Here is a 26,211-nt window from a genome sequence, read left to right as displayed (position 1 = left end):
CCTAGGGGCGAACCGGAGGAGGGGCTAGCGGTGTGCGCTCCATTGCGATTGCTTATACAAATTGGCTCCCTTGAGCTTTGAGCTGGCGGGCTCCTGGACGACGCACCTGCGTGCCGGTTCTGGCATCGAGGCCTTTGACGGTTGTTTGGCGGCCTTTTCTTCCACCCCTAACTATTTTCTCTACTGATGAGGGAAGTTATCCCGAAACCCGAGCCATGTCTCGGGCGATATCCAAAAACCTGGGACATGTATTGGGTCTAGAGATCATCAGTTCTACAAGTACCTACTTGCACCCACTGGGGTGAACCACTCGAGAACTCCATGTACCAGATTCCCTAGGGGCGAACCGGAGGAGGGGCTAGCGGTGTGCGCTCCATTGCGATTGCTTATACAAATTGGCTCCCTTGAGCTTTGAGCCGACGGGCTCCTGGACGACGCACCTGCGTGCCGGTTCTGGCATCGAGGCCTTTGACGGTTGTTTGGCGGCCTTTTCTTCCACCCCTAACTATTTTCTCTACTGATGAGGGCAGTTATCCCGGAACCCGAGCCATGTCTCGGGCGATATCCAAAAACCCGGGACATGTATCGGGTCTAGAGATCATCAGTTCTACAAGTACCTACTTGCACCCATTGGGGTGAACCACTCGAGAACTCCATGTACCAGAGTCCCTAGGGGCGAACCGGAGGAGGGGCTAGCGGTGTGCGCTCCATTGCGATTGCTTATACAAATTGGCTCCCTTGAGCTTTGAGCCGGCGGGCTCAACAACAAAAGAAGTAGACATTGGTACCCAACGCCCATGGAAACTGAACACATTCTCTAATTGCAATACAGAGAACGTGGTGTATTTACTAACATGCCCTTGCAATTTGAGATACGTGGGGATGACCACCCGAAAAATTAAAATAAGAATCAACGAACATCGCAGTACCATTAGGTGTAAGAAGAGCAACACCAAACTTACCAAGCACTTCCTTGAACACAATCATAAAAACACTGACCTCAAATGGGTAGTTCTTGAAGTTATGAAGAAATACAAAACAGACATTACAAAACCTCTACATATCAGGGAACAAAGATGGGTCTACCGCCTATGCACGTCAACCCTAGGTCTCAATGATGAAATACCGTGGCTACAACTGACACCCTGATGGGGAAGAGTAGTGAGGTTTCATCACCTCCTGCATTACTACACTTACTCATTACTATTACCCCCTATATAAATAGAGCTACCGTACAGTTCATGACCGCCTGTGACTGTAACATTTGTGCCCTTACACTCACTCATAATGGAATATCAGTTCACTAACATATGGGCATTTAACAAACTTCCATGTTTCCAAATTAACGTTTATATTTGTAACTCACATCTTGAGTCCATTCAACTAATTAGAAAAATGTGCCGGTCACCATTTGTGAACCAACTCATTAGTTTCGATTTTGTTTGGGTCCCCTCAGGTGTGTTTCAACAAATACAGACCGTTCTCGGCATTTCTGTAAGTGCCCTTTGTTGTAGACTTCCGCGCACGCGCAGTCGCTATCAACGTTACACAGAACGGGTTACATTTCAACCGCTCTGCGCATACACATAGAACACGCTGAAGAGCACTAAGACGGAATCCGCCCCCCTAACGGCAAGATCACGTATGTGTTCGGCGCGCACTCGGGGTAACCAGACACTGCCTACCCGCGCAGCCGCACAACCACAAGTGCCGATCGTACCTCACCGCAAAGTATAGTCTAATTAGACCTGCCCTTCGTTGACACCTTCTCCGGACTTCCGGTATTTACCTTTTATGGGCACACAGGCAACCAGGCATTCGTGCATAGTAGCAGCCCGCTGGACACCGGGAACCACACAGCGTTTCCCGATTAACACTAACAAGCACCTATTAGTCCTTACTGGCTTGCTATATAAGCGCTCCACTCTCACCACTCACTCGACATCGAGGAGAGGAAGAGGATGCAGACAGGTGTCTCTGCGAAAAGCGTATCGATATACAGTAAGAGTGTGGTTGTGTGAATGAGTGTGTTTCTACTTTAGGTTGTGCCTAAATTATAGGAACCTTTATAAACTATAGGTTCCGAATTAAAATTCTTACAGAGATTTCTTTCCTGTTTTTTTCCTTTCTCCTCACTTACAGTCTAGCTTTGGACCAAAGGGGTCCCTGCCATCACCCTCCTATGGGGCAATTAGCTCCTTCTCTAGGGTAAGCAACAATTTTACCATTGTGCATAGATGTATATACTTACCATCTTAGCACATATACAGCCTTGTACAGCCAACGTTTTGTATAATGGGCTAGCATGTACATTTTCTTTTAAACCTTTATATTTCATTCCAGATTCTGAAAACCTCAGTTATCATATCTGTGGAACGTGTCCTTACACCCCACCTAGTGGATCTTCTCACTCCGTAGTTCGGTGAGAGTGGAGCCCTTACACATAGGTTCTGATGAATGCCATGGACCCATCCGGGCCACTAGGCAGAAACATGTTGACCCTTTGACCTTGGTGAGAGGAACATTATTTCCTCAATACACAACTCACGATTTTAAAGTACCATACAGTTGTCAGTAATATTAAAAATAATGAGACATCTGTAATGGCCTTTTAACTCACACATTTTTTGTTTTCTTTGGGCCCCCACTTAGTTTAGAAGTGCATCCCTGTCGTCAGGTGTATGCCCGCCCTCTATCAAACCGAGTTTTTAGAGGGCGAGGACTGGTCAATGATGACCAGTCTTTTACATTTTGTGAGATGCCAGAACTCACAAATGTGAATTAAGTGCACATTTTTAATACTGGGAGCAGCTCTAGTGTGTTATAATATTATTGTTGGAGGCTGCTCGCTCCTGGTACCCCGTGCCTCTGGTTCCCTCGGTCCAGCTATTTTCTGGACCTTTGTGGTTATATATTGTAACAATGCTAACTGTTCTAGGTTTATGCATTTAGCTGCTGGTAGTGGCTTGTATACTGCATTTTAGAGCACGATAAATAAAATGAACATTTTGAACTATACAGTGACTTTGACAATCCTTATTGTGGACAAGTACGAGTGAGTGAGCGAAAGGGTATGTCTTGATACAGCAATTCCTGAGAGAGTCAGCGGTGTTCTGTTATACGTTGTCTAATCATTTGTAGCATCGTGATTATGTAGGAAAACGTATAAGACACTATAGCTAGTCGGTTTTGGGATTTTTGGTACTAAGGTGGTAGGAAGGTACAGCCCCTATACACTGAGGTCCTGTTTTCCTGCGCATAGTTCTGTGTATGTGCAGAATCCCTGCACCAGGCTGACATTGGTTAGATAGAAGGGCGTATGACCTAAGCGCCTGACCTGCACAGCAACTTATGTGGTAACCAATGGCACAATTCTCACTCACATGGGTTAAATTAAATGGACACAAGGTTAGTCGCACCTACAACATGTTTGCAAACAACTTAACCCACAATTCCTCAGGCCAATATGCTCACCATACCCACCTTTGGGAATACCTACAGTAGCAGACTTCAGATTGCCTAGGGACCGAGGAATTAGTGAATGCTGTGTTGTACAAAGACCATGCAAAATAGCAAATGGAGCTGTAGAAAGATGTAGCAACTCGCTCTTTTCAGCTTTAGTGGTTTTATCTATTTTTAAGGGGGCTGGCAAGGGCTATGTAGGTGGCAGAGGTGATTTGTCTCCGCTGTCTACATCCTGAAGTTCCTCCCAACTCTAAATGAGGCGGGTGGAACTACGCTTTGGCGGGGAGGATACTCTGTCGACGGTGCGATGGAGTACCCTTTCCACCAAAGTCTAAATTGAGCCAGCTTAAGTGTGAAAAAACAATGTAGTAGCCATTTTTCGTGTGAGCAGCTAAAATCTGGACCAACACTCCTGTATCCATCAGGTACAAAACCAATGCTGCTTAATTCAGGAAAAAATGCATCTCTTTAAAGAACACTGCATCTCTATACAATCACGGGTACACTTCTGCTCCCAGCAGCCAGCCACCTCTCCTATTAATTGTTGACTTTCTTCTTCGCTTTAGCCATGTGCAGCGCTTTGCTGCCTTTTGGCTAGGTTCACACTCTACAAATACCACATACATACATGCATACATATAGCAATATGTACATTGTTTTCAATATCAATATACATGATAGAATGTGTAATGCCTCTTAATCAAAATAAAAACAGAAACATCGAATCACAGTTCATCAAATGTATTAGAAAAAAGTTACATAGTACAATGTGCAAATATATACAGTAACAATTAATTGTATTACTACAGTGAATAGGCAGCTCTAATTGCCTGACATGTACAAATCCATTTAGATTAGAGATGAATATTTAATAAAATTCCAGTGCTCTATATACAACGATGTGTTGTTGACAATATACAAGAAAAAAGGCATAATAAAACATTTATTTTAAAAACTGGTATTTCTAAAAACGACAAATTAGTATCCTGGCTTGTGGTTTTTGCTATAAACCTGAGTATTTCTGCAGATCAGTACAGCTAAAAGACTTGACGCTCATCATCTCACCTGAAGCACGCAAGAGTCCATGATTCCACTGAATTATTTAATGGGGTGATAAAAATGCACTTGCACTTATTGCATAGCTAGGAAAAATCTGCTCTCCTGCGGGGAAAGCGTGTTCTAAAATTACACGTGTGCATGTGGTGGTCTGTACAGCCCAAATTCTCCATATGGCTTTATGTGCTTTTATTTTGCTACGGGGTTGTTTGTAATCGTAGATTTTGGGGATTTTTTTGAATAGATGACTTGGTGACAGCTTCTTAGGGAAGAGGAAATAATGCCATAATGTTTGATTTTAACATGATGCATGGTAACTAATGATGTAGTATTTTGGTTGGATTTTGGTATACTTCTTTTCAATCTTCCCCATCCTTTGCCTACTTCTCTTCACTGTTTATCCTACCCTTTTAATCCTGATGGCAAAATGTATTGTTAAAATAGTAATCATGATCTGCATGTTAAAAGAAGTGTATCAACATTTTTAACAAGTGTTTGTGATATTCTATTTACAACGTTAATACGGTTAGTAATAAAAATAAAAAATAAAAACATTTTATAAATTAAATGCTCAAAATCACAAGGTTTACCAATGGGTTTCACATTCTACCAGGACAGCAGATGTAAGCCCATCATATGATTAGAAGTATCCACAGGAGGCCTCATTAGTGAGCAATGTGCAGAAATGACATATCGCTTGTGTTTGTTGCCATTAGAAGATGATCTTTTATCTGTGGGTTGTAAGAGGACACCATTAAAAAAAATATGCCGTCAACCCATAAATTATCAAGTAAAGGAACCGCACTGAATGCAATTAGCACGTGGGAACACATGAAATGTAATAAACCCGGCTTATTGGTCCACTTAGAGAATGTCTTCCTGGTTTGTAGTGTCCAGGTTAAGCTTCCTGTGATTTGAATTTTCATAATATATTCCATCTGGATACTACATTTGGCAGGCTGACAACCACAATATTAACTACCATCTATTGCTCAGGAGCAAGTTTAACCTGAGCATTTATTTTAGAGCACAAAACATCACAAATTGCCGAATATCACTTGGATTATGATGTACAGCTTGGGTGGTAGCCACATCCTCAAACACAAGTACCACGGCTACCCTCTTAAACTAGAAGCAACTGTGCAGATTCAGAAAGTCTTGACTAAGTAGAGAGCAGCAAATTGCAACTTATCCTGTAATATTTGATTCAAATTTTAGGTGTCCAATGGTTGCTCTGCTTGAAGAAGTCGACTGGAAAAATCAAAATCAGAGGTCGTCTAGAAGAACAATACGACTAGTAGTGGTGCACAAACCCACTAAGTGAGGGTAAGTCAGCAGATGTCAACAGTGTTAACAGGAGAGGATGGTGGTAGGTGAAAAGAGTTTGTGTTGAAATGGGAAACAAACCATCCTGATAATCTACCTTAGAGCCAGACATCTTTCAAGGCCCTTAACATTTCTGAGAAGTGAACAAAGGGCGTCCCTTGTCCAGTTTAGATCAACTGAAACGTTGACACTAATGGAAATCGTCTGACTGCATAAAATGGAGTCAATGTAGACATCACATATATGAAAAGCTGCTTTAGTTACGTCCTCAGTAGAATGGCAATAGAAATGGATATGTACACAGAAATAATTACACATTTGTTTTAAATTATTTTACAATCTCTCCAGCCCTAACTCAATAACATCAATATCCACATTCTTGAGAGTGCCTCACTTCTTTTGTGGTAGGTTTATCTTTGGCCACTGCTGTGAGAGGGTTCCCACTTGAAAGCATTACTCATTGAAATCTTTCCAACATGCTGTGGTATTATTATTAGTATATCTGTAGCGAGCTAAACTTCAACCTACTGCACAATGTGCAGTCTGATATCAAAAGGGCTAAAAGGAGACACAGCTCCATTGCATAAAGGCAGATTCGATTATATTTTCAAATAAAGCTGTAAAATGAAGCCCTCAAAAACAAGACGACCAAACTTTCCAATACACAGATCACACACCAAGCCACACTGTTATTGGGCTGGAATGTGTGTCATGTCTAACCTCTTTGAATTAACACCGTCGCTGCACGAACATGACTTTAACTGATCAGCCATCTGTCACAGTACACCCACCCATGACGTGTGCTATAACACGTCTTAATGGGCATATATATAGCAGACTCATTTTGGGACTTTTTTCACACACTAGAAATAGCATTGACTTGTTGTCCGGAGTTAGCACCAGGTTCAATGCACAGCACCTCTAGCACATGTAGCCTATTCCAAGCCCTACTTAGAAAGCAGTGACAACTAACAAAAATAAAGTCACCCCACCTTCGCCCATGTCATTGTGTGGTACACACACAGCGCACAGAAACCTGGGAGAGTGTCACGTCGCTGGACCCACATCTTAGTAAAGCAGCTGTTCAACTGATGGAGAAGAGATCAAGAGCCAGACCTTCAGAAGCTTAACCCCTTCGACGCTCATGACGAGCTGGGCTCGTCATGCAGTAGCCTCCCAGCACGCTCATGACGAGCCCAGCTCGTCATGAATAATGGGTTTTTGTAAATCCCAGCGCAGCAGCAGAATATGATGAGCTTCCAAGTGGTTAAGGAACAAGTTGAGATTGTTTTGGGGAGTTAAGCGAGAGAGGCAAGTTTTTCCTGAGTTTCGAGCTAAAGAAAGAAAAGTGCCTACCCCCTCAGTCCTGAGCGACACATGAGAGAGTTTTCCAGCAGATGGCTGTCAGTGCATCGAAGTCTGCTTTGTATGTGCCGTGTGGGTGTATTTAAAAACTAGTTTTGTGTTTTTGGAGACAGCTTTACCTGCATTTATCTTTTTAAACGTTTTATTGTCACTATCAACCTGCAATCATTGTGATGCCCTTTGGCACTGGCAAGAACAACACATTTGGAAAATATTCATATCAAATTGGATATCCATTACCTGATGCAGAATGAATTAATGTAAACATGAAACTCATTGTTTTCTCAGACTAATGCTAAGCACTAGTGGTAGAAAGACTTGACTGCAGCATGAGGAATGATTAAATAAGGCATTTGATTGTTCACCTCAAGAAAAAGGGAATTCCCATGTTTAAAAACCAGAAAAAGTGCTCTAGTTACTCGAGATCTGTTGTTAGATTGCACAGCGCACCAAAGTGGGAGGGGGAGGGTCATCTATTCTAGAAGGAGGCAAGGTTGGGGGCAGTCTCCCATATGGTTCTTTTCTCTCTCTCTTTGTAGCCCACCTCTAGTAAGCATGGACAAAACCTGTATTCATGATAAGGGAGGGAGACAGCAATCAAAAAGGCCACAGCCCCCTCTTTAGGTACTGCTGTCCTTGTGGTAGTCTTTGCCAAGTCTTCATTCCAGATAATAGAGTGGAAGCAGAGGGCATGCAGGAGTGTAAATTCAGAAACAACTAGTCTTACCTACTGGGCTTGCTTTGAGCTGACAATAGGTGTTTAGCCGTTCATGCTTTCTGTGCAATGTATTTCATCGTTTTAATGTTTGCACGATTCTAAATATTTTAGTATCTTTTTAAGGTTTTATATTAATGCACATGTATAATTGTTTAGTGACTTTTTACTAACCATAATAAACTTAACATTTTCAGGGTGGAAAAGGAACTTTAATATGTCAGGCTAGCTCAGCTTCATAGGAACCGTCTAGCTAATGATAGTCCTGCCTTAGCTACGCTCAGAGTGAAACAAGGGGCAGAAGAGGTGGACTGGGAATATAGCGCACTACGCCCAGTCCGTTATTGATGTAACCAGGGACCGGCGTGACTAAAGCAAGCTGATGTCAGTCTGGCCACACAAACCTTGCCCAATCAGACAAATATTCCTCCTGGGCGGCCATAACCAGGGGTTTCTGGATTGGCTTGTCTCCTTGCTGAGCTCTCAGGCAATGCCAATGCAGGGTGCAGAGACACTGGGCACATGTGGCTAAATAATGGTTTATTTTATTTTATTTCTGTTTTTATATTGGAGTAATCTGGGGACTAGTTTTACAACAGCAAATGTTCATGGCAGTTAAGGTAAGAACATGCTGAAATATTCTGTTATATAGAATTAAGGGCCCACATAAAGAGCAAAGATTTATTTTTACCACAAATGAATTAATAAAATGTGTATTCAGCTTAGGAACTATTACAGTTTGCATAAATGTTTTTCAAGAATATCATTTTCTACTCTAACTGAGCACAACGTATATTCAGTTCACAATAAATATCTATTTACAGTCAGAGACAAACTAGGCAAAAAAGATGCCTGGTCTAGCCATGCCCTAAACGCAGGGATAATATCTCGGATTTCATTAATCAACTTTGGTTTTGCATTACTAGGTTCATTGTATAATTGGGAATAAATCATTATCAGTTTGACGCCACAAACATGAACTCATGTTACACTTAGATTTTCCACTCTTGGCTGCTACTGGCTTATTAAGGTTTATAGAAAAGGTCTCAATTGCCGCCGACGAGAAGTGTGACTCACTCACACTCACCTAGTAAGGCACATGTCCCATACCTAGTACTGCAGGCGTTTAACAGTCTATTACTTATATTTAAAACGAAAAAACACTCAAATGTACAAACCAAGTGTAGTGAAATGAGGAATAAATGCAGTAGTCCTAAATACAGCACTTAAATGCAGTGTTCCAAGGAAGGCGAGGCAGTACCATGAAAGCCATGTCTTTGCCTGCACATAAGGAACCCAAAATGTAACTTTTCTTTCTTGCTTGACGGACACATTTATATATGCAATAAAGTTGTTCCTTCAGATTCCTTTACTTCTTATTAAAATTCAATCGACTTTCATCCTCAAATTAAACAATTTTTAAATTGACTCTACATTGGTGTCAGAAAATAAGATGATTAACTGTTATTGACCAGTGTTCTGGTTGTTAAAAACAGTTAATACCCTCTGATTTGGGTGGTAACTGCTGTTAATTGTTTGGCCTGTAGTTATGAGTTTGAGCAGAAAGGCAGGGTGCATAGTAAACAACAAGTATAAGCTGTTAACACCTTGTTGCAGGCTACCACTTCAAACCCTGGTTTTTCAACTATGACCTCCAGCTTCTGTGAGGTAACAAATATATCTGAATAAGAGGGAGGGGGCACACTGCCTCACATCCCAGCATTCAGTTCTTCCAAGTGCATTATGGTAAATGCGATGCATGATAACACTTCAGTGACAGTCTTTAGTTTTTCCCCCTTGTTGTTGAAGCCAGTGCTGCATATTTCTAAACATGTGTCTCAGGATAATTGTCCTTTTTCAGTAGGGAGCAACTCATCGTTTTGGTGGTGCTGGAAATGCTATCAAAAGTCTTCTCAGGTCTCTGTAGCACTCACTGGGCACAGGTGCATCAAAAAGAGCACATCAGCTCAAGGGAATCTTTACAAACAAAAAGAGGGTGGGAGCACACACGTGTCCAGGGATACACTGCACACAGTTGGCAGAGTACATTTCTACCGAGTTTTAGAATATGAGCTAAGGGCCAGATTTACGATGCCCAAAATAGCGCCTCGCAAATTGCGAGTCTTTTGCGACTCGCAATTTGCGAGGTGCTATTTTGGATATACAATAGTGTGTAACACACTGTTAGTGATTCCCAATGGGGTCGCAAATTGAGAGGCTCATGAATATAAATGAGTCTCTTGCAATTTGCGACCCCATTGAGAATGGCAAGCCCTCCCAGATATGGTGCTCTGCTGGGCTCAGCATGCCACCATGTCTGGGACTGCTTTTAAATAAAGCAGATTTCTTTTTTTTTTTTAAATGCATCCCCTTTTCCTTAAAAGAAAACGGGCTGCATTTAAAAAATAGAAAATGAAACGTTTTTGTTTCATTTTTTAAGGGCAGGCAGTGGTTCCTGGGACCACTGCCTGCCCTTAAGTAATATTTTCCCCCGCGTTTACAAAGGGTAAGGGGTCCCTTTGGGGCCCCTTACCTTTTGCGACCCCATTACCACCCTCTTGAAGAGGGTGGTAATTTGCAAGAGCTTTCCGACCGCATTTGTGGTCACAAAACATTTGTACATGGGGTTGCACTTGCTATTAGGAAGGGAACGCCCCTTCCTAATAGCGATTCACTATTCCAAAATAGAAAGTAGCAAATAAATTGCGACTCGCTATTTTGGTATGGCACATACCCCTATTGGGTTTTGCATGCGCAAACGGGTTCGCAAGCCCATTAGCGCATTCAAAAAACGTCGTACATCTGGCCCTAAGTTTCTGTTAGAGTGTTTCTAAAAGATAGGTGGTATTTTCTCTTCACTTTTTTATTATTCACTGGTACAAACGTTTTCATCATCATTGCAATAGCTGGTTGGTATTTTTGCTACACCTAAGCTATGAATAATAAAGACTGAGATAACATATTGACACTTTGCTTGGGTTCTCAGAACCCAAATGGTAGCCCTTCACCTAAAATAACCCTACTAGGGTATCTGGCAAGTCTGTGCAGTCTCCAAACTGGCCTTCCTTTTGCAATCACACACAGGTGGGTCAGTGAGACCTCTGTCTGTTCTCTCTGCTGCTGCCTGTTCTCTAGTGTCCATCAACACAAGTCTGGGAGCCAAGAGACATCGACAGAGAGGGCGAAAATTTTCAGTCTACATCAGGTACAGTCGGTTTATAAGCACCTTTCCCCCTAATGTCAGCCAAAACTGGTAGATAACTAACCAAGCTGTCTCTACCTATGTCCGTTCCTGCTTCATACTCTCATTGACCTAGAATGGGAGCAAATAGTAGCATTGCAAGCATGCCATGGATGTGATTAACGGCTAAAGCGACCTACTTTGTAGCTGGAGAAACAGGTTTGACTCTAGAATGACTCAAGCATCCTGTGATTCAGGGCAAATCAAAAATGATGAATGTGTCCATCTGTAATGCAAATGGTGCTCATGTAAAGCGCTCTGATACCTTCAAGTTGAGTTTGCGCTATATAAAACTGCAACAAAAAAAAAATATATATATCACCCTTCCATCGAGAGTGATAATAAACACTATGTACTGGACAGTACTTGGTTAGAATGCCAAACATGCTGAAAACTTAAAATCCATGCCAATCTGGCCTTCGACTCATCCAGAGCCAAAATAACTCTACAACAATTCAAGATTTTGTACATGGAATAACTGGAGGACAGAGGGTCCTGCAACTGCAATGAGGCTTGCCCAATAGCTTTCTACCGCCAAGAAAATGAAGAGGATTTTTAGGAATTAGAGAAGTGTAATGAAATGATAGCCTGTTAAATCTCAAGGCTTCTCATTTGATAGAGTATCAGGAACATCTTGAGCCTGACGTGCTGTACATGGGTTGCGAGAGGTCTGGTTAAGACCGAACTATAGAAATCAAAATGTGATTGGCAAAGGTGCAAACATGTCATTTCGACAGTGCTAGCTAACACACTGTACAGTTAGTTTATACATATTTACATCACCATTATTTTCAAACTACTTATGAGGCAACTCGAAGAACTAAATTGTCCAGCGTGCAGGGCTACTTAGTGCAGACGATGCACTGCCTAAGCTAGAAAACACAGTCAACTAAGCGACAAAAACAAGAAGAGAACTGGCCTCCCACTCCAGGGGAATTGTATACTGAATGCCACCGACCATATTAAAATGAAACAAGCAATGTAAATCCCTTGAACAACCAATGAGAAAGTACGAAAGAGAATAAATTCCTCAGTCTACCTAAAAAGTGTTACTTAGACACAAACATAATCTGGAAGCAAAAACCTGAACACTATGAAATACCTTTCAAACTTGGCAAAACAATCTGAGAATGAATCTGAGAGTACGCTGTGAATGTCGACCAGAGGATCCCATATGCATCATTGGTAAATTTTCAAGGAGCAAATACCAGCCTGGTTCACTGAGAGTCAACTCCCTGTGCGTCACAAAAAATATAAATTGTGAGAAATACTTGTGAGTTAGCATAAGTGTCGAAAACAGTATCATTGGGGTTTGCTTGCTGTACAGGGAAGCTGCTGAAGAACGCGTGCAAGTAAACCAAATGCTGGGATCAATTTAATACAAAGGAAATGTGCATTGTAGGCTAACACAGGTTCCTTTACATTGCTTTGGATGCTACAATCTGATCCAATGAAGTGTGTAGTTTCTTGTCTGAGAGGCAGTATTCTATGCAGCAATGCCAATGGCAGCCAGTAAACGAATGAGGTACTGTAGGCCAGAAGCCACACGTCCGGCCCAAAGGCTGATCGCTAAAGGGCACAATTCGAAGTCTGAGCACAGCTCAGCGGGAACCGGTCCCTGCATTTGAGACCATGGAAAGGGTGTTTACTAGTCTGTCATTTTAGAATAGACTTTCCGCTTCAAGATGGTGATCGTTTCAAAAACTAGAAATAACAGGCAAAAATGCAGGAGGAATTTTAACTTAAAAAATGTACAGAATCATTAAAGGAAAGCGTGCCCATGATGTATCTGATGTTTTGTAAATTGGTTGGTCAGACTATATTGAATTATATTAAACTGAAAAACTATTTTTTTAATGCCATGTGTATCTCTTTCAAATTAACTGGAATGTTACTGGTACTATTTGTGTAAAAGAGGTCATTTCATTTGTCCATGGTCCATTTGCTGCTAGTAACTCTTTCTTATTGCTAGCAGACATGTTAACTTGAGGACTGTAAGTCTAGAATTCCCAAAGTCCCCCTTTGTAGTAAAAATTATCAAGGCAGTAACACAATGTTACAGTACACCAGGTCTATTGTATATTCAGATGTCAATATGTATCTTTGCTTTTGAGTTCATACCACTGAGGTAAATGTGCTGATTAAGAAAACCTAGGTGTGAAGATTACAGAGGTAACATTGGCCCACCTTCACTAACTCGCAACTTAGTCACCAGGTATAAATATCTCCAGTTTGCATTAAGGCTCAGTGCCTACAAATGCCATTCTGCCAATCAAAGTACAGTAGATGTTACAGATTTTATGACTCTTGGCGGCTAGAAGATGTGCCATTTTACTTGATAGGATCTTATGTCTAGTGATCACAACCACGATTAACAAGTCGCAGCCTGAAGAATTAAACTTCCAGTGGACCCCTGATCATTTGCGATCAAGGTTACAGTTTTAGGGGGAATTTTGAGTGACAAACCTTGCCCTATAGTAAGATATATCCTCCATACAAGATTATTTTAGACCGACTGGGGTTTCTTCTCGATCATTAGGGAGGTGATTAAGGAACACTTGGTAAACAGTAAAGTTAATTTTTATGGGGACGCTTTATGAGTGTTAAGTTTGTCCATAGCTGCGCACCATATAAGCCACCGTACAGTCACCACATACCAATGCCTTAAAATCAATGCTGACCTGAGATAAATTCAGCCAGGTACACTATAAAAACAGTCGTTTAAAGGTTTCTTTCTGGAGTGCGTTTGTGCAGTGTAAGCCCTGACTCCTTCACTTACTGTTAAGTATAAAATAAACAATAGATTGCCATTCAGAACATATCAATATTTAGTGCATCCTATTCTCAGGACCTTCAAAATGTTGCCTGTCCAGTGGGATGCACATCCTGTAGACAATCATACATTTCGTCATAAATATTCTGGTGGTCATTTTTTTCATATACACATATATTACATACTTGTGAAAAACACAGAGGCGGTATCAGCTCTCCTAAAACTGAAGAGAACACATTTGCTATGCAGGTGGAATGAGCCGGGCCCAGGTCATTGGAAGCTCACATCCTGTTCAGATGTTTCCAAAGTCGTGTTTTGTTTTAGCTGCATCATGAATAGTGCTGTCCTAGTGCAAAAAGTTCATAGTGACACATGGTTCACTGCTCGTGCCGGCTCTTCACACCTTCCACTGGCGCTCGTCCGTCCACTCCTGCTTAGTGTTCTGGAGGGCTTGCGTCTTCTGCTCGTCCACCTGGACGTAGTCCACCCTCTGCTCCTCAGAGAAGAAGGGTTTCTGCAAAGAGGAACAGCACATCTCAGTGAAAATGACAGCAACATCCAAACTGTTTCATGATTGCTGCTGCAAAGAGTCAAAATCGTGTTCCTTCACCACCACACAATGGGTTAATGTTTACAAGACACAAGCATCATCCAGGGGTCTGCTACAGAGGGTTTTATGAGGAGAAGCCAAGTGCTAAGAGACAACTGTAAATATAGAATATTCTGACTAGAATGTGAAACAGCATAGTATGGTTACAGCAGGCCATGGGCTTCAAAACGCTGCACAGTCAGGCAGGGAGGGAAAAGAGGAAGTTGGCAAAGAACCAATAGGATAAAAGCAAGAATGTACATCCTGGCCACAGTGGCAGAGGAATGATTTGCATTCATTTTGCTTTCTCTTAGCACACATGGAAAAGAAAGTGCCATCAATTGGGTAATATTAATGTCTATTATTACACCGCTTAGAAAGACAATATTTTGCATGATATAAAGGTTATTATTAAAAAAGATGGCCTAATACTCAGAGGGTAACTTTGTGTCAAATCAAATGTAAACTGAACATCACCAGCTGTAACTCTGGGAAGGCTGCTCAGTAGGTAATGTGTCTCCTGCTAAAGACATCCATGTAATGCTAAGGACGTAAGTTTGTATTCCCGTAGAGCCAGCGCAAACTTTCACTCTTCTGAGGGTTACAAAATGAGCACTCATTAATGCATGAAGTTCACTCTGCCTGCCTGAATAAGCCTTGCTTGAGCACCAGTGTCTTAAAGCGCTCCGTAGTGGCCATAAGGTAGCATGTAAGCGCTATAAGAAATATATATAGAACACAAAATGTTTATTCCCAGCTTTACTGGAAAGATATATTGTTCTAATCAACACACCAAGCTTAAAATGCAATAGTAAAAATAATAATGATATTTGATGGGATTAAAAATACAAAAAGAGCTATCCTGATGAGGTTTCTTAAAGGGAAGAAAATATTGTTTCCTTATATTTGTTTGTTACTCACTCTATATATTCTATTCACTACATGTACCATTTTCATATTTGATACATATATATATTTGTCATTATATTACATCACAATATATTATCGATGTGGCTAAATTATGCCTTGTAGAGTTTGTACAAAACTGTTCCTATATAAAGCGCTCTGCCTCCCCGTGGGTGTCATCTGCGCTACATAAAATTGCTAATACAAACATAAAATGAATTAAGAGAATTAAATGTGTGGGTTGAGCACACAAGGTGATACTAGAAAGACTATTTACAAGAATACTAATGGCTAAAAACCATGGTCGAGCTGTAGATCTGATTTTCCTTCTCAAACCTGGCGCGTCACCAAAAGGCTGGGCTTGTGCTGACAAGTTATTTAATTGAAATGTAGTGAAAGACAATATGAACCTATTGGAAATCCAAATGCCTGGAGACCACCTTTTCTGATCTTCGAAGCAACTCAACATACATCCCCGTCACTACTAGACTGACAGTCTATGGGGAAGTGTTGCTGCCACAAACGCACTGGCCTCAAAAACTTGCAGCATGGAAATCATATGTGACAAAAAACACTGTCAGATGCTCATGGTGGGCTCCTAACTGCTAACTAGCCACTTTCTTCAGCCCCTCACCGTGATAGTCACAATCCACTGTACACACAGCAGAGCAAAACTCGGCTGACCGAAGCCTGCACTTTGAGGATGGGTTCATGGGATAGTGTTTAAAAAGTTTGATAATATTGGTTAATGAAGCAAAATAAATTGTCACTTAGTGTAATTAATCAGGGGTTCTGTTAAACGTGTATTTTTTAGCCGCAGGGACGTATGAACTCAGAGTAAATCCTGTTGTCCTGATGGTCTCAAGCACCCAATGCATAAACGTCGCTGAAACATCCAAAACCCTAGCTGTTCTTTGCTTAGACTAATTTGACATTTTTCCTTATGGTCCAGTAGCTCGAGGATTGTGTGCACACTGGTATTTTTCAGGGGCATTTAGATTGTTATGACATATTTGTTGTGTTGATTTCTATGTGTATATGATGTTGTGAATGGTTTCCATTTATCTGTACTCACATATTTCTTTCCCATGTTTTCAAAGTTTTCCAGAAATGTTTGAGTTTTTTTCTTATTAATTTTTTCAAAATAATTTGTTATCATCGAATTGTCTCTAATTAGTTGCGACTTGAGTTACTACATTTGATGTTTTGTATCTTTATAACACATGCGGCACTAGTTTTATCTTGCCTTCTTTTTGTGTTAGCAAGAATTAATTTCATGGCTATTAAGAAGTCAAAAGAATATGAGGGATAAAAGTATCTTTAGGCGGTAAGTCATCTAGGAGTTCCATTGGGTGCTGTCATATTTACCCACGCTCTTTGATGGCGATAGGGTGGCCATGCCTCTGTAATGACTGTCCTCACAAAGGGGTCATATTGCTTATCAGATATAAGGCAGAACAGTAGTGTCGCAGCGATTCAAATGAGTTTGACTAGTTGAAGCACTATGCAGGTACATGCCACCCAGACTGAGGGCACATGCTCTAACCCTATGGGACCTAAAGGGATGGTATAAAGAATGGGCATGGACTTGCCACATCCATTGTGTAGGCTTGCAGACGTATGGTATCGACAGGCTGACATACAATACCTGACTTCACCACAGGTCAGTATTCTGATGCTCTGCTTAAATGTGGGTTGCCAGGCAATTAGTCGCCTCCTACTTAAAAGTCTCCTATGCTTTAGACATCCAACGCCTTCAACACTGCCTGTACATCATCCAGAACTGGATGTCTAGGACCTATCTGAAGCTCACCTCAAACAAGACAGAACTCCTGTTATTTGCCAAGAGCCACAAACACGAAACAGTACAAACCTGGCTCTATGATATGAACATTGACGGCTGCCACTTCAACTTTAACTGAATGCCAAGTCATCTAGATTCACCCTGGACACCAACCCCACCCCAAGGAATACACTGTCAAAAACAGAAGGCAGGCTGGTTCAAGCTCACTCTTCTATAGAAAGAAGACATTGTTTCTTTCTGAAAGTGACTTCAGAACTGCTGAATAGACCTTGTACTTTCACATCTGTCCCAACGCCATGGCCTCCCAAACTGTACACTGGCAGCCCTTTAAGGCATCCTACAAAGATAGCATGTCTCATCCTGGGCCTGAAGAAATATGACCACGTCAGCCCCATCCTGACTGAACTCTATTAGCCCTCCTTTCCAGCCCACAGCATCTTCAAAACCAGCAGCATCATTTACAAAGTGATTACGACCAGCACCCCTGCTTGTCTTGTAGACAAGCTCACCATCTCTGGTGGTTCTCGGAAAACCAGCAGCCAGGACACCATCAGACTGCAGACTAAGAAGCGTAGAAAAGAAAAAAGACAGCAGTGCTTTCCAGTCTATGGGTCCTGGATCTGAAACCACATCCTTGTATCCATCAGGATCACCCCCAACGTGGCTCCAATTTAGGAAAGAGTTGAAGATTCATCTTTTTAAAGAACCCTACATCACACTGCATTAACCAGCCACAACCCAGCTGCCTCTCCTAACCCTTGTTGAATGTATGCCTGGTTTTGACTGTGCCCAACACTCTGCTTCCTTCTGGTTAAGTTTGCACAGTAGAAATACCATAAACACATACATACACATATACATATATGTACATAGTACTCGATGCAATGTATGACAGAACATCAAAATACGCCACCAAAAACCCACATAGGAGCAGTAGACTATATGATGGCTAGTTGTTTTGTTCACCAACTAGAAAGAGGTTTGCAGAGGCATGCTGGCCAACAGAATGAGTGTGGCACCTTGCAGCACCAAGGGATGGTTCTGTTGTAACATGAAATAGCTGCTCTCAATTTGATACAGAAGGTCGGAGTGAAAGTGCAAATCTTAACTGGATAGCTAACCACAGATTTCGGTGACAGGACAATTCATTTAATGTGGCATAAATATCTTCTACAGTTGATTAGTCGTTAACCTTTAAACCAAATAAACCACTTTTTTAGGTGTGCAGTCTTGGTGTATGCTCTGTTCCTGAACACACAAAGTGAACTCAAAACAATTGATGGTAGCCCGCAGCCTGACCAGTCCCACAACTCACTGGTGATCCCGAATGCTTTTAGTCATTGAATCGATAAACACATTTTTACAATTCCACAAGAGATGTATTCAAGTTCTTCATTTTTACTCCTTTGTTAATTAAATGCATCAATCTTCATTATATACAATCAGTATATTCCATAATAAGATCTCTTGGAAAATCATATATATATCAGAAAGCGGATCACTGAAATAATATTGAGGGACAGAATATCGACCATCAAAAATATCGTTGACAAAATATCGACAGTCAAAATATCGAGTTTCTATCTACAAACAGGTAAGTACAAAAATATCGAGTTAAAAATATCGTTTACAAAAATATAGTTGTAAAAAATATCGGATTTACTAAAAACAGTGTTAAATTAAATTAATATTAATAATTAATTACTAAAATATACTTAAAATTACTTAAATTAACTTATAATAATTAAATAATTAATGAAAGTTAAATAAATATTTTTTATTTCATATTTATTAAAACATATATATATATATAGTAACAAAATATAATAAAATAATACCTGAAAACTGACCCTGAACCCTAAAAATACCCCTTTACCCAAAAACCCAAAACTGACCCTGAACCCTAAAAATACCCCTTTACCCAAAAACTGAAAACTGACCCTAAACCCTAAAAATACCCCTTTACCCAAAAACTGACCCTGAACCCTAAAAATACCCCTTTACCCAAAAACTGAAAACTGACCCTGAACCCTAAAAATACCCCTTTACCCAAAAACTGAAAACTGACCCCGAACCCTAAAAATACCCCTTTACCCAAAAACCCAAAACTGACCCTGAACCCTAAAAATACCCCTTTACCCAAAAACCCAAAACTGACCCTGAACCCTAAAAATAAAAACACATTTTTTTACTATCTATATTATATACTTACATATTTTCACTTTCTATATTATTTACAGTCGATATTACTTCACTTACCTTAAAAACGATATTTTGGCTGTCTATATTCTGTCCTGTCGATATTTTGGCCAAACGATATTTTTGACTCGATATTCTGTCCAAACGATATTTTGGAGTCGATATTATGTCTGTGCACCATCAGAAAGCATCACGCTCCAACAAAAACCCAATACATTTGAGGGGTAGAACCCTTCATCAGGGTTAATTGTAATACAATTTACAGATATGGTGTCATTACCGGATAATGGAAACCCTAACTAATTACACTGAAGGTGCACAGTGACTTAGTATCAAACCGGTTGCGCAATAAGAACTCCAATCTGGGCTTATGTGATCATGAGCGAACATGAAAAAAGGAGCTAACCCTGAGTGATAACACGTAAACCATAATAATAAAATACCCTCATTACACCCCATCAATACGCCAACATGGGCCGAAAGGGTGTGTGAACCATTCTACGTCTTCTAACAATCATGCCGTAACTTAAGACACAGCATACGCATGCATATAGAAAGAAGTTGCTCAGCTCAAAATAACAAATTAGTAGAGAACACCACCATCAAGAGTAATTGACCATGATAAATAACATGAGCGTAAGTTATTAAGGAAGAATGAATGGGGAAGACCTGTGTTACCAGGAACAATGTTGACGCATGAAAAATGGCATGTCGGCATGCGCATTCAATGGAAATACTCCATTAGAGAATTACAAGCTTTTAAGTCGCTGCTAGCGGAAGTAAACGTTAAAGTGAATAGGGCGTTCCTCCAGAAGTGTAAATAATCATGCAAGTGACAAACATGAAAAAAATACTCAAACTTCTGGCTATTGGTTGGTGTTGATATTGAGATCATCTATTACACAAATGAGTGCCTTATGAGTTGAAATACTGAAATTAAAAAATGCCAAAGTGATCTTTGCTAAAATGACACATTTCCCCAATATAAAATATTGAACAAAAATGAAAAGCATGAACTGGGGAAGATTATTGGCTAACATCACAATGAAATACAGCAAATAAGGGGAAAGTAAAGATATACTTATTAGATTCAGACATTGACATTGTGATATAGTGACCCTTGTTGAAAAATTGTGCATGCATGATAACCAAACAAAACAAAAGGTCATCTTTGGCAAAAAAAATTAAAAAGGTAATTAGATGGAAAACAAAACATTTCCAATTTGTCATTTATCTCTCTGGGCGGTAAAGTGCCAAGTTATCATGCATGCGTAATTTTTCAACAAAGGTCACTATATCATGATGTCAATGTATGATTCTTATAAGCAGGTGGATGGATCATATAACACTGTATCTTTTTACTTTTCCCTTGATGTCTGCGACACTTTCGCTTTTAAGAAGGTAACACAGAGAAGTCATTGGCAGTCAAGTTACACCGAATATTCTGACCCATGCCCTGATTAGGAAGGGAGGGGCACTAACTAAGGGTTTAAGTTCTGTAAGTGTAAGTTGTTTGTGAGATCCTTGGACAGTACCCGGTCAGCACAGTAATGCCCTGTCTGCATTATGCTGTGACAGAATCTCTGTGAACATCGCAGTACGTGACTAGAAATAGAGATATTGATTCAAGAAATAATGCTGATATCTAATGTGGAGCAAAGTAAATCGGTCTTGAGCAATGCTAAAAAAACTCTGATGCTGATGAAGAAAAAAGAAGCAAGAAAGTTGGACCAAGGAATCCGGAAAGAAACTGAAAAGGAGTCTCACTTTGATCTGACAGCAGCATTTATATGAGTTAACAGATATCTGCCGCATGCTGTGAAGAGACACAAAGGTAACAAGACACGGAATGGGCATGTTGGTGGCTTTTTTAATAATTCGTGGACCATTTATGTTCCGCATTGTGAGGGTCGGAAAAGGCGAATTTTGGCACAATTTAGATTTTGCCGTTCTAGCACTGTTATTTGTGGGGCACGAATCCTCCCCATGTGGGAACATTATGTATGTGTCCCTTTAACATATTAGAATTTTGAGTTTTTATATTTAAGAAGGGAGTCTTGCTCAGAGCAGTTGTGCCTGTCTCTGCTATGGGCTGGATTGAGTGGTCTTCCTCTGAATAATATACACCTCATTGATGTGGGCTTCCCTTCATTTCCCAAAAAACGATTACATCGTGGTAGTGCCTACGGCAGTCAAAAGGGTTAAAGGAGTTTTGATAAACGTAGGTATGAAAATATCAAGGAGACTGTAGGAAGTTCCATGACAAAGGACTCCTTGAGTGCAAAGCCCTTAAATATAAAGTGAACAGGAGAATGCTCCAGGACAGTTGTCGTTGCTGTGAACAACCTGTATTTTAATTCTTGAGAACAATGAACATCCACTTTATTCAATGAATGAACCTGTTCTCACGATGGCATTTGCTGTTTTATTTATTTTGCTGATGTATTTGATGATGCATATCTAAATTGAACATCTGCTCTAGTATATAGGCTTTCTTCTATTAAACCCCAACATTATCCTTCTAGCAACTATTACTGCAAATTGTGAGAAGTGTGGCTCACTGGTTAGAGGAGGCAGACCTGGAAGCAGAGGTCAGTCCGGGACCAGGGTTCAATTCCTGGCTCGGCGGGGTCTTGAGTCCTAAAATGTCCATGGACTCGACAATTCTCGCTCCGGTGCCTACTCGATTCACGGGTTCACACTCTGCGACTCTGGGCAATAGCTTGCTTAATCTCCACAACGGCCCCTCGCGGCGGGATGCCTGGCTTTCACCTTGCGGATACCCTGCCTAGGTTATCTCACAGGGGAATACCAGGACGGGTTCCCTAAGCAAGCGCTTAGAAACCGCTTGGTGATTTGCGCTATATAAATTCCTGTACATTTACATTTACATTTACATCACACAGTGAATAATATTATGACATTAGCCATGACGACCAAGCATTTGTAACACCACCAACTTTGCTACAAAGTCCTGGAAAGCCGGTAATAACATGGTTGGACTGGAGCAAGACTTTTGATACCTGTTTGGAGGTAGTTGATGGTGATCCATTTGTGGTCTAGAGAAAAATTACCTTAGCAGTTGAAAGCTGAAGGTTTTTAAAAACCATGCCAACTAGACATGCTGAGGTGAATGACATGGAGGAAGATTCAGATTAAAGATCTGAAGGAGAACTTTGGAAGACAATTAAACTCAGAGGCAGAGATACTAATTCTTCTCACGTGTGCAGCTGCTTGGTGAATCAGTTGAATAGTATGTGGTGGTCCTATGCACTCTAGCTGCCATTTCTGAGTTTAAGAATTTGCATGAGGACATCATAAGGGATCAACAAAAAATTACCAAAAATCCAGGAAAATTGTTAGGCCTGAAGATGCTGTAGAACGGCTTCCCAGACGTTGGGAAGAAGTTGGAGTGAAAACAATTGTTACAAGCTTGTGTGGTCTGAGTTGTTAGAGCGAGAAGGATTTGTCATACAAGCTGACAGACTGGTGGTTCCGGATATTTTGTGACCAACACTGATGCACTTGTTGCATTAAGGGCATAACTGAATGTCTGCCATTGTGATAAGCAGGGGGGTTGTTTTCGGGTGGCCCGGTATGGATCTACACATAGAAAGAAATATGAGGAAATGTATGCAATACACTTCCTGTAATCATTTGTATGTGGTCAGGGAGATTTCTGTTAAATTTCCCAGCCAGGCCTGGCAGAAGGTAGCAATGGACATGTGTGACCCTTTACGTAGTCCTAGTTTTGAAGCAAAGTATACAAGGGTGCTAACTGACTACTTCTCCAAATGCTAGATGTGTGTTTTTTAAGGAGACTGAAGTATCAAATCCTGTAATTATTTGTGAAACGTTCTTCAGTAGGGAAGGTTCTCCGGAGAAAGTGGTGACGCACAATGGCCCCCATTTAGTGTCATTGGAATATGAAACATTTTTGCATCGGGAAGGTATAAAACATCATAGGATAGCTTTGTACCACCACTGTGAGAATGATTATTAGGCTCCAGAAGTTTGAGAACATCTCATCTTAAGCCTCTTTCTTCATAGACATTACAAAGGCTTCCTAAAGGCAGACATAGAAAGGGGAAATATTATCTTATCTTACTTTTCTGATATGTTACCAATCCTTCTGAGCATTACTTGCTCTTTCAGAGCCTCCAATAAAAAGAGGAAGAAGGTAACGGAAACAGCAAATTCGCTCACTTGGCTGCATTATCATGGACACCACTTTTCATTTATGTTTGGGGATTTAGTAAAGGAAGTTGGTTAAACGATGCATTATTGTGTATAGTCCTGACCCCTTCACAACTGCCTTAAAGTTATGACAATTTAGAGTATTAAAATATTTTTATGCAGGATCAGTACTCTTTAGTTTAGTTGTTTGTGACGATTGTACCAGAGGTTGCAGTTAACGGGCACCAGGTCCTATATTTTTTTGGTCATCAGACTGACTCGGAGTGAGAGAGAAAAAAGCAGAAAATGGAGAAAGGAGAAAAACGCAAGAAAGATATGAAAACAGAGATAAATAGATAGGATGTGTAGGGAAGAGGAAGAAAGAGTGTGGGTGGATCATAGATTAGGGAGCCTCAGAGTTCAGAGACCCTGGAGCTTGTCCGTGAAAGCAGCACAGAAAAGTGTTAGGCCACTGCACACTTTTTTATTTTACTTTACCACATTAAGCACTGTTGTGAAGACTGAAGTAGCTTCAATTGGTCAGCCTCTCCACAAAGCAACTGTTGTGGCCTAGAACGCCTGCCAAAACCGGTCACTTTTGAAGGGGTCAATTCTAATAAAGCCATAGCAAGTATTGTATTTTTTTTAATCTCATATATTTTCTTATTGATCATACTAGGTTTTATTTTCAACAGTGCTATACACAATTTCAGGCTTTTCAGTTTCAACATCTTCTGCATATCACAGCAAAATAAATGTACAACCTAAAATCGAAAACTGCATCTTTCCTGCCAAAAGACACTGCATCAAGGCTATTACATTTAAGTTATTTTGTAAAAATTGCTGCATGGAAAATGTGTGCCTATACTCTGCTATTTAATGTTCATGGATTTTAGCTAAAATATTATTTATATTCAATGAAATTTAATTAGACCAATCCAATGTGAGATGATATCAGTGCCTTCAGTATGAAGTAAGTAAACATAAACAAGGAGCAAACTGTACTACATTATTCAGAAGTCGCTATGTAATTGAATAACTGCATCAGCACTTTAGATTTTATAGTTTTACTAGAGAATAAAACTGATATTTCATTTATAACATGAGCTTAGTGAGGCCCTAATTGACTCTCATGAAGAGCCTTGAAGAAGCACATTGTGCTGCAAAACCGATTCTCCGTTTTAATCTTGGATGTTTATTGCCGCTAAAAGGCTAAGTTGGATCAGGCTCATTCGGATGGAGGGGCTCTGTGTAATCAGAAATACAAAAGATAGCAAACATCTATGACCTCAACTGTGTTCACCTTTCTACACTGTGGACACCTAGAATTAAGAATACCACACAACATGGAGTGCTAGCACCAATGGGAAGAAATCACTTGGCTTTTGGCTTATGAGCAGTGGGGTTCATTGGTATACTTACCCCTTGCTGCTCGGAGGCCATGAATCCGAGAAACCCCCTCCCCCGCCCCGCTCCGCCCCCCCCACCCCCCTCCCCCCGCTGCAGAAAGTGTGAAAAAGAACATGGTAATAAAATGATGTTATTACCATTTTATTTTTTGCTCTCTACAGAAGGGAGTGTGAGGGCGGGGCAGGCCAGTGCATCATTGCTGTTGAGTGGCAGCAATGAGGAGCGGCCGCTTCAGTTTGAAGTGCACATGTCGGTCTGGCCGGCTATCTTGCTATGACCTGCCCGACATGCACAATTCAAACCTTTCCAACCCAGCTGCCTTGGAGAGCTGGGTTGGAGAGCAGGCACAAGCTTCCAGTGCCTTTTGGAGCGCTGAGCCAGCCTGCTCTAGCTAATCCAGAAGCTTCATTCATGCTGATTACTATTTTAAGCAGCATAATAGAAGCCTCTGGATTGGTTAGGCTGTGAATGGGTTACTGTTCTGGGATGCTCGGAGCCATAGTCTGACGTCCTCATATGTTTTTAATTGCTCATTTTCCCCTGTGGTCTACAATGTGTCACTTTGTAGCGTCTGGCTTAGTTAGAGCACGGTACAAAGGGGAGAGGATGTGGCGTAACGTTCAGAGTTGCTGACTTTGGAACTGGGGTACCAGGTTCGAGTTTCGGCTGAACATCATGTGATCAGATCAGAATTAGCTTTATTCGATTTGATTTAAAATCATAAAAGCAACAGCAAAACACAAATGAAGTACATCCATATTACATTACATATCAATTGTTAAAAGCAGAATTAAATTGGTAAAACGAATCAGCTAATCAATATAAAACGATTTGGATGCTTATAGGTTGGGTCTTATGAGTAGTGCTCAGGAAGTACAGAATTTCAACAGGGGTTCGAATCTGTTAGGGGCTACAAAACTAGGGGCATTAAGCGCACAGAGTCCCCCTCCCCAAACGTTATACTTCTTTACTGCCGTTCTTGGTGACTGGATAGGTGGAATGCTCGGATAAAAGTCATGTAAATCCCAAATGCGGATTGAGCCATCCCCCTCTCTGTGCTTGTATGATCCTAAATAAGGAACTATATTCCTGTGCTTGAATCTAATTAGCACCAAGTCCCCAGGGATGGCTTTTGGCATTGCACCCAACCACCCCACCCTCCTAACGCTTAGAATCCCCCCATCTA

The 26,211-nt window shown here is 40.9% G+C and overlaps 1 protein-coding gene across 3 annotated transcripts in view; it reads right to left on the bottom strand.

The window, feature by feature from the left end:
• Nucleotides 1-10,421: 10,421 nt before the first annotated feature.
• GAB3 (GRB2 associated binding protein 3) overlaps nt 10,422-26,211 on the bottom strand; it is a 489,597-nt gene continuing 473,807 nt past the window's right edge. For all 3 annotated transcript variants that reach the window (XM_078688765.1, XM_078688763.1, XM_078688764.1), the window contains exon 10: nt 10,422-14,455. In XM_078688765.1, coding sequence (XP_078544891.1) covers nt 14,339-14,455 — 117 coding nt within the window. In that variant the 3' untranslated portion in view covers nt 10,422-14,338. The remainder of the gene's footprint in view (nt 14,456-26,211) is intronic.

The sequence above is a fragment of the Lissotriton helveticus genome, chromosome 4_1 (genome assembly GCF_964261635.1).
Source record: "Lissotriton helveticus chromosome 4_1, aLisHel1.1, whole genome shotgun sequence".
Lineage (NCBI taxonomy): Eukaryota > Metazoa > Chordata > Amphibia > Caudata > Salamandridae > Lissotriton > Lissotriton helveticus.
This window is presented reverse-complemented; position numbering and strand designations above follow the sequence as displayed.